The 16,929-nt window shown below is 37.1% G+C and overlaps 1 protein-coding gene and 2 pseudogenes across 1 annotated transcript; 1 reads left to right on the top strand and 2 right to left on the bottom strand.

Annotated features, from left to right (window-relative positions):
• Window positions 1-946: 946 nt before the first annotated feature.
• On the bottom strand, window positions 947-7,472 carry LOC103951462 (annotated as a pseudogene).
• Window positions 7,473-12,593: 5,121 nt separating this feature from the next.
• LOC103951463 lies at window positions 12,594-13,760 on the top strand (annotated as a pseudogene).
• LOC103941666 (uncharacterized membrane protein YuiD-like) lies at window positions 13,577-16,309 on the bottom strand. Its single transcript, XM_009351868.3, has 5 exons — window positions 16,043-16,309; window positions 15,587-15,743; window positions 14,722-14,772; window positions 14,026-14,118; window positions 13,577-13,890 (listed from the first exon to the last, which is right to left on the bottom strand). The coding sequence occupies exons 1-5, from the start codon at window positions 16,183-16,185 to the stop codon at window positions 13,831-13,833; spliced, it is 504 nt and encodes a 167-aa protein (XP_009350143.1). The 5' UTR covers window positions 16,186-16,309; the 3' UTR covers window positions 13,577-13,830.
• Window positions 16,310-16,929: the final 620 nt, after the last annotated feature.

Here is a 16,929-nt window from a genome sequence, read left to right as displayed (position 1 = left end):
AAGGGACTGACGAGTCGGTTGGGTCTTCGGCACTTCTTCACACGTCTCTTCCGTGTCTTCAAATGTGTCGCCTTCTTGTTCGGCCGTGTCTGGTTCTGGCGAACTGTGTAGACCCATGTCGTGCATGACAACTTCTGGACCGATTGACACAATTTTGTATCTGGGGCAATCTTTGACAATTTACCAACATTCCCATTTGTTGAATGATTTGTTGTGATTCTTCGCATTGTAGAAAGCTTGTGCTTGTAGTGTCTATAAATGTGGCATAAAACAGTATTATAAAAAATGTGGGTGTAACACAAATACATAAATTAAAATATTGATGTCGGTGGAATACATATAGATAAATAATAATATTGTCACCTAATCTACTAAACTTGTCCCACTACGTAGACTAACGGAAGCATGAGAGATAGCGTTTTTCCAACAAGTAAAGGATGCCTTGAGTTTTTTCCAACGACCTTGAAGACCTTGACTACTTCTGGAGTCTTTTCCATGTACATCGCAAAACGCTTTTGTAATTTTACTCCACATTTCTCGCTTATCCATCTCATTACCCGTAATCGGGTCATGAGTTGTGTGAACCCAACATTCACACAATGTAACATCTTCAATGAGCTTCCACGAAGACATTTTTTCTCTCAAAGTGTGGAAAATATTGAAATGTAGAAGGTGTAGAAAGTGTAGAAAATATTGAAATGTGGTGTAAGTTCGAAGATGAGGGTTAGGTATTTATAGGAAAAAAATATTTTAATTTTCTATATTTTTTCATAATTTTTAATAAATTTTAATTTAGTTAATTAATCTGAACCGTTGGATTTGAAAAATATTCAAATCCAACAGCCTATAATCTGCCACGTGGCCAACAATCATAATTCTAACCGTTGGGCCTTTTAATTTTTTTTTTTTTAATTGTGGGGGGGGGGGGAGAACATGGACCGTTGATCTGTGATCGGACGGTCCAGATCAAAAGTGAAATTCCATTTTTTTTTTACTGTTGGAAATACAACAGTCTAGAAAAACTAACCGTTAGAAATCCAATAGCAGAAAGTGGGCCACATCGCCTACCCGGGGTGGGATGTGAGTGCGCCTGCGCCGCCAGCCCCGCCTCTAAATGGCTGTTGAGTACTCACGCCCACGACCGCATAAAAGCCACGTGCCAAACAAATAGCCCGGTTCCTTGGTTAGTCAAGTTTGGACTGGCCTGGAGACCAGCTTGGGCTGGGTGCCAGGCAAGTTTGTGGGCTGGAGTGGATGGACAGAGTCCCAACCTGGTTTTCTGACTGGGTGCTGGGCTATTGTGCCTCCGATGGAAATGCTCTCATATTCACAAAAGATGCATTGGACAGCATATACAGAAGCTGGATTAGCTTAAGCAAGTTCAGGGCATGCTCACAATCAACACAGCATAGCCAACAAAACATGATAACGAAGGCGACTAAAATAGGCTTACGTTTCTTTCAGTACTGCTCGAAAGGCCCTGGCAGCTTGCATATCGCGGAGGCATGCTAGTCTCAAATATTCACATATCAAAATGTACACTGCATCTTTGGCTACGATGAGCGCTGGTCCACTCCACCTGAGTTTCAACGAGAGGGGAGATGAATGCTAACGTCATCTAAAGTCGGGCAGTCGTGTATGCTTAGCCCGTGATCGTTGGCCAAATGCAAAAGACAGATGAAACACAAATGGGGAGTGATGTCCTGAGCCGCTGCAGCACGGGAATTCACAGGAAATGTAGCCAGGATATACTTGAAGGATACGTTGTCCTTCAATTCCTTCTGTAAGTAAAATAGTATTCAGAATGAATGAAAAACCTCATTAAGTAGATAAAACAACAAAGTATATTCCTGCGGAACTTGCAAATAGATACTTAAGTTATGAGCTTGGAAAAAAAAAATATTCATGAACGTGTTGAAGAAAAAGAAAAATAATTCAGCACATGCAAACAGAATATGCTTATCACAGTAGGAGCTTCGGCAGATTCTTGCATATAACCCCAAAGAGTTTCCTTCAATGCATGAACATCAACTTGTTTTGAAGTTCTGTCGTACTGAAATTCAATTTTGCTTACCTGAAACGTCACAAGTCACAACTCAAGACGAGCAAGACTAGCACTGTTTTATGAAGTAATTTGTCTGGTGACCGTCTTTAACCAAAACTTCCTATTGCAGAACCACAACGCCCACAAGGGCGGAGTCAAGATTTTTTCCTTGGTTGGGCAAATTGAAAATAGTACTATAAAATCATATGTTTATTTTTTGCTTGTATAAACTTATATAATAATCAATATAAAAGAACAACAATATAATATAAACTATTCTCAAAATCATAACCCTAACCGATAAATTCATGGACCATATAAATAATTAACCTACTAATTAAATCAAGAATAATATAGAGATTAAGAAAGTACCAAAGATGACATTTATTGGAAAATCGCAACAGAAATTAAGGAATTGCGGAGACAAAGATTTAATTGTGGATTTAAAGAAATTATTTTTCTTTTCTTGAGTAAGAAGCACAAAGGCTAAATTACATAGGGTAAATGGTCTTTTTCTTAAAAGAATATGATAAAAAAAGGATTGTAGATAGAACTAATTTATAATTTTTAGCATAAAATGTATTATTTATTACCTATCCTCTATAAAATATACATTAAATAATAATCTCTATTGAAATTGAGTAAGCTATGAACATGATTTTACAAAAGAATAGTTCTATTTACAAACCCATTTTTACTTCCAACACAGCCTTATTAATTTTCTATTAGTGATCATCTCCAACTTATTCGATTCGAACAACCAAAAATTGGGAGGGGTGTGTGAGAAGTAAAAATAAGTGCATAGATAGCACTACTTTTACAGAAAACCTCCCTAGACTACACAGCCCATGTTAGCCTTGTGGGTGGCTACGCCATTGAACGCCCAGAATTCCCAAAAAAGTTGATTTTCTTAGTGCGTTATTATCATTACACAATGAGGACATTGTAATTTCAGATACAAAGCAATTGCACATTCAGGAAAGCAACAAAAAATGAACAAACCCAGCAAGGTAAAGATAGCGGCGTTTTCCCAACCTAATTTCAGTGGCACCCTGTAACCCATTTCAGAGAAATCTCCACTTTTTTCTTATTGCAGTTTCGCCCAATCTATTGGAACATCTACTGACCTAATCCAAAATTCCAAACGAGCACCAACTACCAATGATAAAGTTTTCATGTTCACAAAACAAAAGAAAATTTTGAAACCTGACGAGGTGGAGAGGCAAGAGTATCCGAGTCCTCAACATCGCTATGAATACATCCATCGTAATATTGGCCACTAAGCACACTCTCATTGTCCCATGATGGCAATGCTTCATCAAAATTATGACTTTGTTTCCAGGAGTTATAATCCGAAAATTAAAAATAAGAGTCATACTTCAATACTAGTAACAGTTATGCAGTAAGCGTTTTTCGTTCTAGATTAAAATAAGATTACTATCATAAGCCAATAGAACAAAAATCATTAAAAACAATACCACAAGTGGATGCTAAATGGACATATGAATCATGATGGATGTTTAAACTGAGATATACACACACACACACATATGCATACGTACGAAGAAGCTGATACCTGTATGCTGTTGTCTTCTCTTCCCGAGGCACTGCAGTCAAAATTGAAATTTTACCATTAGCCACATCAAACATAAGGATCCAGAAACTTATGAAACCTGGGCAGAAACATGAGAAAAATTGTCCAAAGCCCAATATTAAGCCTACAACTAGGACAGGCTAACCATTTGGCCATTGTTTCGAGGCACAAGACCATTGTATGATTTTAGACCTGAGAACCAGCCCTTACCACATTATGAAATTAAGCCTGTACGCAAACACAATATGAAACATGGAATTGCACAACATATTATGAGCAATAGCATGTTATCATTTGTATTCAATTCTAACTAAGTGGCAAATTTTACTTGCAGATTCTTACTGTAGCTATCACAAACTCAATCAATGGATTATCTACCCCAGATTGGCGTCCTATACTTGGAGTGAGATCATGATCACGACAGAATCTCAATCTTTCCTTGATATTTTTATCATGGATAACAACAGATTTGTATATTATAGGACTACATGGAGAAATCATTACCAGAACACTGGGAAGAAGAAACAACTTGATAAGATTCTCAGGTTGATAATGGCAGTCATCTGGTAGCCTGTTACTGACTGGTACTCTATTTGTAGGTTGAAGTAAAGACTTGGAACTTTTTGGCACAGCAAAGATATTTGGAATTTCGTCGTCTAGAGATGCTGTGAAATTAAGTTCAACTTCCTTATGGTTTGTGTTCTTTGATCTTTTAGTACCAGGTCTGCTTGGAGTGGCAGGAGCTTCCTCCGAACCTACAGAATAGATAAGAAAGACAGCAAAATCAAGGCTTACCCACAAGAAAGCAAACCGAAAAGTCATTTCCTTTGTAATACCAACCCTTAGGCCTCCAATACTTCCAGTGATCAGGACCAGCCCATAAATTTTTCTCTAACCCCAAACCTTGAAACGAAAACGTGGAAACTTTCTCAAATCTGTCATCCACATCAGCTTCATTTGATGTATGAGAGTTACTATCCTACACAAATTAGAAAACGCATTCCATTTATCTTATCCCAGGGATCCATAGAGAGGATTAGAGAATTGTTGGCGGAAGCGTGTTATGTAACAAGCAATTTATCAAGGTCTAACTGACTTCAGCATATAGCCATAACAAGTACCCTGTGATGATTATGAAATGAGAGATCTCCGAAACTCATATTCTCATGATCATCACCCAGTATTATCATTATGATAAATGTTCGATGTGTCAAAGTTTGCACCGTTAAAGGCATCCGTTTTGAGATCTGCATTCTGGCTTATATTAAAATCTAGAGATGATCGATGATTATTTTCATCAAATTGGTAAAATATCTCCTTGGGAGTAGGACATATTTCATTCTTTGCGCATATGCCCACCACCGTCTGCTCAAGAGATTCTACATAGAGACCAAAACCAATCAATGGCTGAAAGAGAAGACAAATAAAAAAGGCAAGTGAGGGAAGAAGGGGTAAGAAAGAGGTGGCAAATCAACAGATAGGGTTGTTAATGGGTAAAAGTGAGGTTCTGACAGAGGAATCCTATTATTCGTCGTGTAGTAGGTCAAATAGAATTATTATAGTTTTATTTTTCATACTACCATTAAGACCCATTTAGTTTGATTTCACCATAATCGGGTATTACACCTTCATCACCACTACCAATCTCACCACCATATTATGGTGAAATCAAACTAAACGGGTCATAATGGTTATCCATTACAACCGAATGGGTTGATTTGCCACCTCTAGATGGTTTTATTGGTCAAATCAAGCAAGAGATTCTAATCTCACTCACCTTTAGCAAAAGAGAGATCAATCAATTCCAAGGCATTACTGAGCAATGAACACTATCTGCACTTCACTGGAACTTCGTATGCATCAAAAAGCACCTGGCATCCTCCATATACTCCAAGGTTATTCAGTACCAGACCCTTGGCTCCACCATCATTCAACTGTGCAGATGTCTGATGATATAGAGGATCCGCCACCAATGTGACTAAAATTCAAAAATAAACCAAGTTAGTGTTGGAAAATCAAATAAAAACAGGTTGTTAATGGTTAAAACAAGCTGTCAGTTTCTTTCCAGGGTGTTTTTTTTCAGCAACTACAAAGATCATTGCTTCCTCCATGTGTTAGCCGAAAGGAGATTGAAAGACAGCAGAGATGTGAGCTGCTGTGTGCAAGCCGAAAGGTGGTTATTACAACCTGCCATGATGCAATGCATGTGTATGCCAACTATCAAAGTTGCTGCATGTGTTTGAAAGGGTGTAAAGATGTGGAACACCATCATTCATTATATGTATTGTTGGATTGTTTATTTTTTCAGTTTTGTATAAATAGGCCATCTTGCTAAGCCTTAGAGCATCCCATCCAAATCCCATTTCCCATTCATTTAATTTCAGCTTGTAAGCTTTAAGAGTTGTAAACTCTTCTAATATTTCAAAGTGTTTGTTATCACCAAGCTTGCTACTTCTTTCCTTTCTTTGTCCAATTTTATTGAGAGTGAAAGTGAGAGGTGTGATAGAGTTTGTAAACTTATCACCCACATATTTTGGTATTGAGTTAGCAAACTCTTGTGAATACCAACAGTTAGAACTTACAAAAAAATAAAAAGATAATAACCAAAATGGTCGTCTACGTTACCATCAAACTTCTTTATGTTAAGAGCTTTGAAGGACGATTCCACTGTGGACATCGGATCTATCTGTTAAAACTACATTCATTACTTTCAACTTGCAGTCAAATTTTGTAGTAAACAAAAGTTCACACCTTCCTCTCTGACTCTCTCCCTACCCTGCTTGTTGATGACATGGTCAACCTCAAAGCTACTAAATCCGAAAACTAACTGAAATAAAGAAAAACAAACCGCAAAATCTGTGACACAAAAATAATCAGACCTAAACCAATGTCTAAAACCACCAACCTTGCTCATCTTCAAGACATCGATTCATCCCACTTAGGACCTTATATGCCTCAGCGTGCAATGAATCCACCCTCACCGAGTAAATTTTCAACCCGGCTTCCAATGTACAACTTGCCTAGCCACTCAAAACCAATAACGTATTATCTGCATAAGTACATAAACCCAACAATCTCAAATACCAACCAATTTTCACAATAAGTGCTCCAAACCTTTTGGAAATTAGCCTGCGTGCCATTTTCGGTTTCAACCTTAATAATATTGCTAGATGATCGATAAGCTTGAGCTTCCACTGTGTTCTTCTGGGTTATTTTCTAGTGAACAGAAAACAAAACAAAAAATCACAACAACATCGAAAACTTTAAAAAATAAATTAATTAATGAGCCTCATATCTTTTCATTTTTAGCTTTAGGAATGAAAAAACTAAGAAAGGTATGATTTTTAAATATATGCTTCTTATTCCTTGTCCTTGATATGCTGATTCTAGTTCATTTTCTTGTCCGCATTTTCTCAGCAATCAAACAAACCCTCATAAAATCTAGTCAATAACAGCAAAAGTTCATAAATTTTTTCAAGATAGTAGTAATTATATTACTAAACGCAATCAATAATCTATTATTTGTATGCGATTTCATAGATTAGAAGCAGAGCGTGTGTGACTATGTACGGACATTTTCTCTGGCAAGTTTGATGCATTCTTGGAAGAGTTTGATGATCTGCTCTCTACTGAGACAATCGTCAGGCGGAGAAGAATGAGCTACAACTGTAGCCGCCTTGCGACGAATCCCGGCGGTACCTGTGCACGTTCGAGCTGGTGGTCGTTGGACCCCAAAACGAAGAGTGGACTGGTGGTGGGAGAATGTGGACGGTTCGCCACCGACCCCGTATTCCTCGGCGCAGCTGGCGGTTTTGGACTCATTGCCTCCGCCATTGATGAGAGAGAGAGCAGGTGAAATTTTGAAAAGAGGGGAATATGTGCTTGTGGGTGCAATTTCAAAACGGTTAATATTCCGATTCCAATCCCCGAGACGGGAAACGACGTGTAGTTAAAAAAATTGCTGTGGTTCCCGCCAACATGGGACTGAGAGGAGACGACATGTCGTTTATTCTACAATTCCAACCCCTTCCTCACGCATAAACCCTAAACCCTCCACGTGCAGCTCATCACTGTTCGTCAGAGGACTCTTCAGTCTCTGGTGATTTCTGTTCGATCTTTTCTGTATTTCGTGTTTTAGGGTTCCATTCTATCCACCCAACTTTCTTACATTTCTGCATTTGTTTGTCTTGTGTTCGGATGGTGAGAAAGTTTTTTAGCAAACAAAAGAAACTTAAGGGAAAAATCGAGAATTTGGATCTTAGTTTTAAACCGATGGTTGTTTAGTCGTTCTTTGTTTACTGTTAGGCAACAAAACAATGAGATTTTCAAATTGGGTTCGTTTTCTTCTGATTTTCCTCCAAGTTTCTAGGTTATGTTTGGCAGGTAAGAAAATTTTAGGAGTAGTGAAAAATGAGAATACCTTTTGGGATTTTTTTTTTTTTTTTTTTGGTTGCCTTGGCCTTTAGGGTAATCCACATTTCTGCATTGTGTTCTTTATGGTAGCACTGAGTGTTTTGGAAAGTGAGAACTGGGCATTCTTAATTGGTAATTTTGTTGTCGATGTTTCCTTTTTGTTTCTCATTTATCTCAGATCCAAAAGGAAAGAGAATTTTATGAGAAAATTGTGCAAGTATATTACATTGTGCAAGTATATTAGAGAGATTTTAGAGAGAGAAGTAGAAAAATGAAGAATTTCAGTATATTGATTTCTTAGAAATTGAGCAAGTATATTACACTGTATTTATACACTTCTCAATACTTCTATCGACCTAACTAACTAACAGACTCTCTAATCTTCATACAAGTGGCATAATCTCAGCCACACAACCTATCTCTATCATCCTCCCTCAATCTGATGCTTGGAAGATCCTAGCATGAGATTGTTACAATGAACACGAAACAATGGAGCACTAAGTCATTTGGTTAAAATGTCAGCAAACTGCTCCTTTGATGACACAAACTGCACCATAAGCTTGTTTGTTGCTACTCTCTCCAGAACAAAATGTACATCAATCTCGATGTGCTTGGTCCGTTGATGTTGTACTAGATTAAAGGACAGTGCTATAGCAAAAGGATTATCACAAAACAACACAGGAGGTGCAAATATTGGAAATTGAAGAAATGCAAGAATTTGTTGAATCCAATCAAGCTCTGCTGCTGTAGAAGACAAAGCTCGATACTCAGCCTTGGTGGAGGACCTGGATACGGTTTGTTGCTTCTTGGAAGACCAAGAAATGGGATTATTTCCTAAGAACACAACCAATCCGGTTGTAGAGCGTCAATCATTGGGATCACCTACCCAATCCGCATCACTAAAGGCATGTAAAGCCAAATCACCTCGTGAATAAGAAATACCAACATCCATAGTGCCTTTCAAATATCTCAAGATCCGTTTTACTACAGTGAAATGAGAGACCATTGGATTTTGCATGAACTGACATACTTGATGCACAGAGAAGGCAATATCAGGTCGTGTGAATGTGAGATATTGCAGGGCACCTACCACACTTCTATATAAAGTGGGATTAGAATAAGGCTCACCATCATCCTTTAATAACATGTTGTAGGGAAGCCAAGGTGTATCACAGGCCTTTGAATCCAGCATTTCTGTTTTCGCAAGTAACTCTTGGACATGTCTTTGTTGTGACAGAACCAAACCATTGGAAGTCTTAGAAATCTGAATCAGAGGACCTAAGTCCTTAATATCAAACTCAGATGTTAAATCAGTGATCACTTGTTGTATCTCAGTGGTTGCACTTCATGTGATGATTATGTCATCAACATATGACAATAATATCACAATGTGTGATCCAACAGTTTTCACAAATAAGGAAGAATCTGAGTATGTATTGTGAAGTCCCAATTTAAGCAGAAAAGTAGTGAATCTATCATTCCATGCCCCACATTCTCCATGACCTAAGAATTGACTTTAAGAAGACTGTTGAGGTTTGCTGTAATCGCTTATATAGCCCACATGAAACTGATCTATGTCGAATTCAGCACACACTTTGCACAACATAGAAACAAAAGTGGACTACGACATTACTACGAATTGAACAGTGTTTTGTTCTATACTTGTATATCCATAACTATATCTATAGTATGTCTTTTTTCTGTATCTACTATGTCAACACAATATAATTACATCTTAAAATTGCATGTTTAATTATCCTAAAGGAACACACCTAATAATTCCATGGTATGAAAGGCCAGTCATCTATGATGTTCATGCAAAACCTTATGTAGTGGAGAGTAAAGCTGGAAGCCGTGACCTCCAGATGGTATGTATATTTCCTAATCCTGTTCCAGGAAAATTCTAAGGTGTAGTCAATTTGGATTTCAAAGGATTTTAATATACTCTTTTAAGTGATGGATTCTATAGGATTATGCAGACTTCTACAAAATCCATATGATTTTAGAAGATTTGAGAAGATTCATTTAATATATTTATATGGATTTTGATAGACTTATGCAGCACTTAATCTTGGCCGTCAAATAGATCAAATGGTTATAAATGTGTCTAGGTCATAAATCTAACCAAACTGTCACATCAACCACATTTTTAATCCACAGCTTGTCCCCTCCCTCATGCTATTTTTGTCAAATGTTTTATGGGAAATTATATAGAGCATTCACACAAAGAAATGCCTCTCAGTTACATCTCTCATTCAGATACAAATCTTGATTTCGAAAACCCAAGAAGAACGAATCGATACAACTAGAGAGAGAAATGGGAAATTACCAGTAGAAGCACATTCAATATCAGCAGCACAACACCAAATCAATAACAAAAACCTAATATTTTTTTACACAATAGAAACCGTCATACTGTTTACAAATAGTTTTTGAAGTCAAATGGGAAAAACTCAAAAACCATAATCTTCAAAAAAATTTTAAAAAAAAATGGAAATTGACCTTCTTAACAGATGCAAACCAAGAAAGAGTGAGACCCAAGAACACAATGAAGAAGACAGATCCCAGAGTTCACTTTGGTGCTTATATGATAATTTGGTTAGTTGGCTTGAGAGAGAAAAGTCAGATTGAAGTTTGAAAAGATGGCTTTAAAGTCTTAAAGTAGGACATCCTCTATCTCGATCAATATTTCAAAAAACTCGCCTCGGAGTGCGCTTAGACGGTTTAGAGGTGAGGCTTAATATTTTTGCCTCTATTTTGTGGAAGTTGGTGAAATATTCGCCTAGGCTTCGTGGGGCACACCTAGACGGCTGAGGCATCCCTTTTTCATTTTTAAGTTGCAGAAATCTAGAATTCTTTGAGTTGCAGAGTCTGCTCAGCGAAGAAGATGAAAATAGCTAGGGTTTTTTTTTCTGACTTTTCATTTTTCTAAATTTTTTTATTACCCATTTTGCTAACATTTATTACTCCTATTTGCTAACCCCACTATCTTCCTTTCTCTTCACTTTTTGTTTTTCTATACTTTTTATTATCCCACTTCTTAACATTTATTGCCCTCACTTTGCTGATAATTATTACCTCATCATCTTTCTTTCTGTTCATTTTTAAGTGAAGAGCTTTTGCAAAGTATTATATATTTATATATTATATCCTATATATCTAAAAATTTAGGTTTCGTGAGGCAAACTCAAGGCTTTTGCCTAGGTGGAGCTATCCATGAAACGCCTTCGCTTTTTAAAACATTGATCTCTATGAATTTGATCGGTCATTTTCCATATGAAAGTTAAATTACGATTTACTTTCGGATAGGATACTATTGTAAGGTACAAAAGCAATCCCCACGAACAACGTACACGTCAAAGGTTAAAACACTTGCATCACCTTTCATTACGTCTATAGAACACTTCATAACCCCCTTAAATATTGTGATGAAGTTATCGTGGTGGCTAATGCCTACAGTGATGTTTCATCAACTTATCCTTTATCAAAACCCATGAGCACTTGTCATAGACTTATCCTAAGTGCTCTGCATTATTTGGTGTTTATTATTCTACCCATCAGTTCCCCAAAAGTTTCAGAATTCTTATGAAATCTTGTATCGTTAACTCCTCCCACCCATTATGTTTGGCACCCATTTTCCCTCTCAATCCTGGATATTTATGGTAAGAATTGTAATCTGCTGTCGTATTGAGTTGAACCTGGCATATTAATATCCTTTGTAGTTTCTGGTTTCCAATGAAGAGTTTATTTAAGAATTTAAGGTACATAGGTTTAAAGGGTAGTAATAGTTTTGGTGAAATTTTTCTAATAAATTTTATTTCTACGTGATTGGGTTTTTCTTTTCAGGTGTCAGTAGAGCTTCGAGTGCTGACCCGTCCCGTACCAGACTAATTACCTACAGTTTATCGAACTCTGGGTGAGAATTATGTTGAGGGTCCTGCCTTCAATTATCCATGAAACTTTGCAAGGTGTAGTTGCAAAAGCCGGCCAACTTATTACTCGGTCGGATCAGAAACAAAGATAGAAAATCTTCCATCAAATCCCTCACAGTTTACAGAGAAACACCACAACCAATTCGCCAAGAATCCGAGTTCGAGTGCAAGAACTTGGATTAGATAGTTGTATCCTGCAAGATAGACGTCCAAAGAACTGCTGCACTGGTGTAGGGACGAATTTCTGTCTTAGGAGATTGTTTCTGCAAGCCTCTATCTTCAAAAAACAAGTCAGTGATTTGTGATTTTATATATAATTACACTAAGTGTTTATGTTTTAATATATTGTATTTGTTGTTGAGTTTTTCCTTCGAAATAAAACTGTGCAAATTGTTGTATAATATATACTTAACATTTGATTGGTTCTAACAAGAGAGAGGTAAGCAGAAGGTTTATCATTTTCTTTTGGCTATAATTAGGACTATTTGGTTATGTTCAGTGGCTAGTGGGAAGTGTTTCTTGGATTATTTTGCATCTCCGGCGATCCATTTATTTCTGATGCAATTCAACTGGATGATTTTCATAACTCAAATCATTTGAAGCAGTACTGATGATGAGTAGGGTCTATTATTTCCTCTTCCTTCATGGTACATCGCAATGTACATATTATCCGAGGGAGAACTTACTAACTGTTTATTGACTGTATCTTTTTATTTCGTAGGCCGTCATGTAGGGAGATACGGAAAATTTTGACAGAATGGCAGCGAATTTTAACATTGCACTGGATGATGTGTCTATCACTAACCTGACCTTTGGAAAGGAGTTTCTGAATGCAATTGAAGCGAAACAGGTAGCTGCACAAGAGGCTGAGAGGGCAAAATTCGTTGTGGAGAAAGCCGAACAAGACAAGAAAAGTGCTGTTATCAGAGCAGAGGTGAGATGGAGGAATGCTAATTCCTCAAATTTGAATATGGTTGTCTATTTAGTGTATGTTTTTGCAACGTCTACTGATCCATAAAGTATTTCAAAATCAAAGATAGCATGGTGGTACTGGGGCGGCAACATTGATCAGTTGCCCATCCTTTCCAGGGTGAAGCCACCAGTGCAAAGCTGATCAGTCAGTCATCGCCAACAATCCGGTGTTTATCACTCTAAGGAAGATCGAGGCTGCAAGAGAAATCGCACAGGTTATCTCAGATTCCAAAAACAAGATTTACTTGAACCCCGATGAACTTTTGCCGAACATTCAGGAGACGAATGTACTGTAGTTAAGTAATCAAAGTTGTTTGAACGTGGCTGATGCATCAAAAACTGAGAAATGAAGAAACTGGATATTCCTCTTTTGTGACCACTTGCGACTTTTAATTGAGATTCACTGGTTTCATGTGTTAATATTATCTGGGAATACTGCATTTTCTTTTCGTTTTGATATTTGATGGTTCCATCACAAGTAACTGTCTCGGCAAGCTTGTATGCGGCCTTGTATGCCGGACTATTGAACCCGACCAAATGTCCCGGGCACGGTTCTGTTCAGCCAGTTATTTGGCCGGGTTGTACGGGACTTTTGAACCTATCAGATGAACCGCGAACGAGTGAAAATGCACGGCACTGTAAGTATCCGAGCTGAAAATCATCTTTATATAATTGGGTCAACAATCATACTATCATACAGCCAATTGTTTAAAGAAATTAAAACGCACTTTCTAGCGATTTTACAGTTGAATTCCTGAGTACAAACTTGGCATTCTTTTTGCTAAATCCTTACACTATCGGCTGGGAAAAAATGTTGAGAAGTCTTTTGTGGAAATGCAAATCACCGCTAAAGCCTGTGTTGTACTAATTATCTGCTAGCTGGAACTTTTCATGAGATACGCTACTATACATCCCAACACTGCACCTGCAAGAACCTGCAGCAATATGAATCGGAACAAAACAGAGATACAGGTTATGATCATACGTATTTACTGTTCATCACTGACGATCAAGGGCATAAATAAACAAAGGCTCAGCTAAATGAACACGAAGACGCAAATGTAGCAGACCTGCAATGGAGTATGACCAAGTGAATCCCGCAGAGGTCTAACACTAGAAACAGGGTGTTCTGGAGGTAGCTCACACACTATTTGATTTAATAACTGCAACAAGCAACAGATTGTACGGAATTAGAAAAGAAAAATACAATAAAAACACAATTTTGTAATAAACCAAATATACAGCAACACTTACACAAGTCACGTGAACAAGTACACGCTAAACAACCACCAAAATCAAATCACTAGTCTTTATATATAACAAAAAAACAACTAAGGTTTTGAATTGAAGATGAAAGTTTGTAACTTCAAATATAAAGGCTTGACACAAGTCCACAATCCCCAGGGCTTATCCAGAATTTTAGGTGAAGTTAACATGAAATGTCGGTAATGAATGAACACATCATGGATCCATTGTTATATGGCTTTTTTCTCTCTTTAATATAAGAGTTAACTGTGAACATGTGTGTCTACGTAATATATGCTACAAGGATAAATAAAACAATGCATAATAATAACTGATGTAAAGAGAACAATTTTAACATAGCATCCACAGAAAATAAAACAGAAGAAACTTGAAAGCAAATTGGCTCAAATGGGCATATATTCAATCAGTATGCATCCCATTCACCAAACTACCCCCAAACTTTAGTTAGTGGAATTGTACGTGTAATATCAACAAAGCATGTGGGGTTCAAAAATTCTTACTTCAGCTTGACGACCAGCATGAAGTCTTACACCAGTGGCATCATACATGACCTGCAAGAAACAGTCACCTTAGATGCATGAAACCTAATTCCACAAGAAATTGTGCATGGCAAGTAAAGTCACAAAAAAGATTGAGAACTGGGAATATAGGTATCATCTCTTTAAATTATTATCAGTTTTGATTGTGATTCTCAAGTTTCATCTTTGTTTAAGGTCAATTACCGCCTATAGTAACTTTTGTATCAAGGGCTTCTAGGACTCTACACCTATAACTGGTCAAACCTCACGTAAGACTCACATTTTCCCAGGAAACAAAAGACAACTGGGTGAGTTTAAATATCAAAATAGACAGAGTAAAAACCATAAGAAACAACAAGTTAATGGTACCAGTAAAAGGCTTCATTAGATCTTAAATCTATATTATTCACTTGACGGTTCACAAATGTGTTAGAGATCAACATTCTGGTACTTATCTTTTGTTATGTTCTCTTCAATCAAAGAAGATTGTTGGTCCAAGATTAGTCGACTAAGTTGTACAGAACCAAGATAAATGATTCCATACAAGTGAAGACAATCCAATCACAAACGGAAAGTTGATGACAAACAGGCAAAAAAGAGATAATCCTCTTGCAGATGTAGGAGTAATGAGTGTGTGAAGCAAAACAAATCAATTGCAGTTTCAAATATGACATTAATAAGAATTCGGGGTATTAAATCTATAGAGAATGCAACAAGTTCAAAAAACAAACAAAATGGGACTTTGGCGTTATGCGGAGCATTTCACATGACAATCCGAAAGATATTAAACGTGAGCATGCGAGCCTACCCAAAAAGAATGAACAAAACCTGGTTAAGAGATACATACAACACATGCCAAAACCACGGCAATGGCAAATGCAGACCCTCCGGTTCCCTCCTGTAAACCAATAGCAACTACCAACGCCGTCACAGTTGAGGAATGCGATGAGGGCATTCCTCCTGACCCAAGCATTCTTCTGGAATCCCATCTTTTCTCTTTGTACCTGCACGTCAACGACGAAATATTTTAAAACCTGAGCAAACTAAACTTTACTAAGCACACCCAAGATGGAAAAACAAAAGCCCAATATAGAATTAACAAAACCGAACAAAAATTCATCTACTTTTTAACAGAATAGTGCGTTGAGATTAACTTAATCATCCAATTAACTCAAATTGTCACGTAATTTCACAAAATCAAAAGGAACCCATAATTACTCATCTAGCAAATTTCCAGAAAATGCAAAATAACAAATCACTAGCATAAAAGTACATGTTCAAATGCAGAGAGGGAGGATGTTACCAGGTAGTGAAGAGCTTGAGAAACTGAGCAAGAGCGCAGGACAGGAAGGCAGAGAGGAGGGGGAGATTATAGGGAAGAATGGACGGCTGTGATGATGTAGATCCATTTGATGAGGCATCAGCGGCAGTGAGTACCTCGTCCATGGAAGCCCCGATGATCTGAGTCAGGGAGGTATAGAGCTCGAAGACGAGGAGATCGATGCAAAAATAAAACTAAAAATGAAACCGCGTGGTTGCGTGCCCAGCTGGAATTGGATTCGGATACTGACTCTCGAGACGTCAAAATTACAAATTTTTGACTTTCTTTTTTTTTCCCCACATATTTCTGGCTTCATAATCCTCTTTTTTTTTTTTTTTTTTTTTTTTTCAAACCAATAAGTTAAAGGAGAAAGTTTGGCTGCTGAAAAAATCAGCAACAGCTCCTACTGCTAACGAATCACGGTTGGACACGCGTTCAAGTAATTGATTTTAATCATAACTTTGACATGTGTTCATCCGTGATTAGCTAGCAGCAGGAGCTGCTGCTGATTTTTCAACAGCCAAGCTCCATTCTAAGTTAAATTTGTATCTCGCTATTCACACATCAAATTTACATCCCATACATATTTGTTAATTTGTTTTATTTTTCTTTTTTAATTTATTCGATCTGATAGTTGAAAATTGAGAGAATTTGTGTGAGAAGTAAAAATTGATGTGTGCATAGCACTACCTAATTTTTTTTTTTTTCTTTCTAAATAGTTAATTAAAGATGGTGATTATCCAAATCTAAAAAAGTTCGAATTTTTAATATACATTACTGAGTGAGTCTCATAAAAATGTATGTTCAAATGTGTTTTCGAATCTTAACCCTTTTAATACAGCATTAAATAAAATAAAAAATAATTAACT

The sequence above is a fragment of a genome, unplaced genomic scaffold (assembly GCF_019419815.1).
Source record: "Pyrus x bretschneideri cultivar Hongxiangsu unplaced genomic scaffold, Pyrus_bretschneideri_v1 Contig66, whole genome shotgun sequence".
NCBI lineage: Eukaryota > Viridiplantae > Streptophyta > Magnoliopsida > Rosales > Rosaceae > Pyrus > Pyrus x bretschneideri.
This window is presented reverse-complemented; position numbering and strand designations above follow the sequence as displayed.

Coding starts and splice junctions, on each gene's coding strand:
- LOC103941666 (XM_009351868.3), bottom strand. CDS start 16,185: ATGGACGAGGTACTCACTGCCGCTGATGCCTCATCAAATGGATCTACA. Junction 15,744..16,042: donor CTCAAGCTCTTCACTACCTG/GTAACATCCTCC, acceptor GTTGACGTGCAG/GTACAAAGAGAAAAGATGGG. Junction 14,119..14,721: donor ATGCTGGTCGTCAAGCTGAA/GTAAGAATTTTT, acceptor TGCTTGTTGCAG/TTATTAAATCAAATAGTGTG.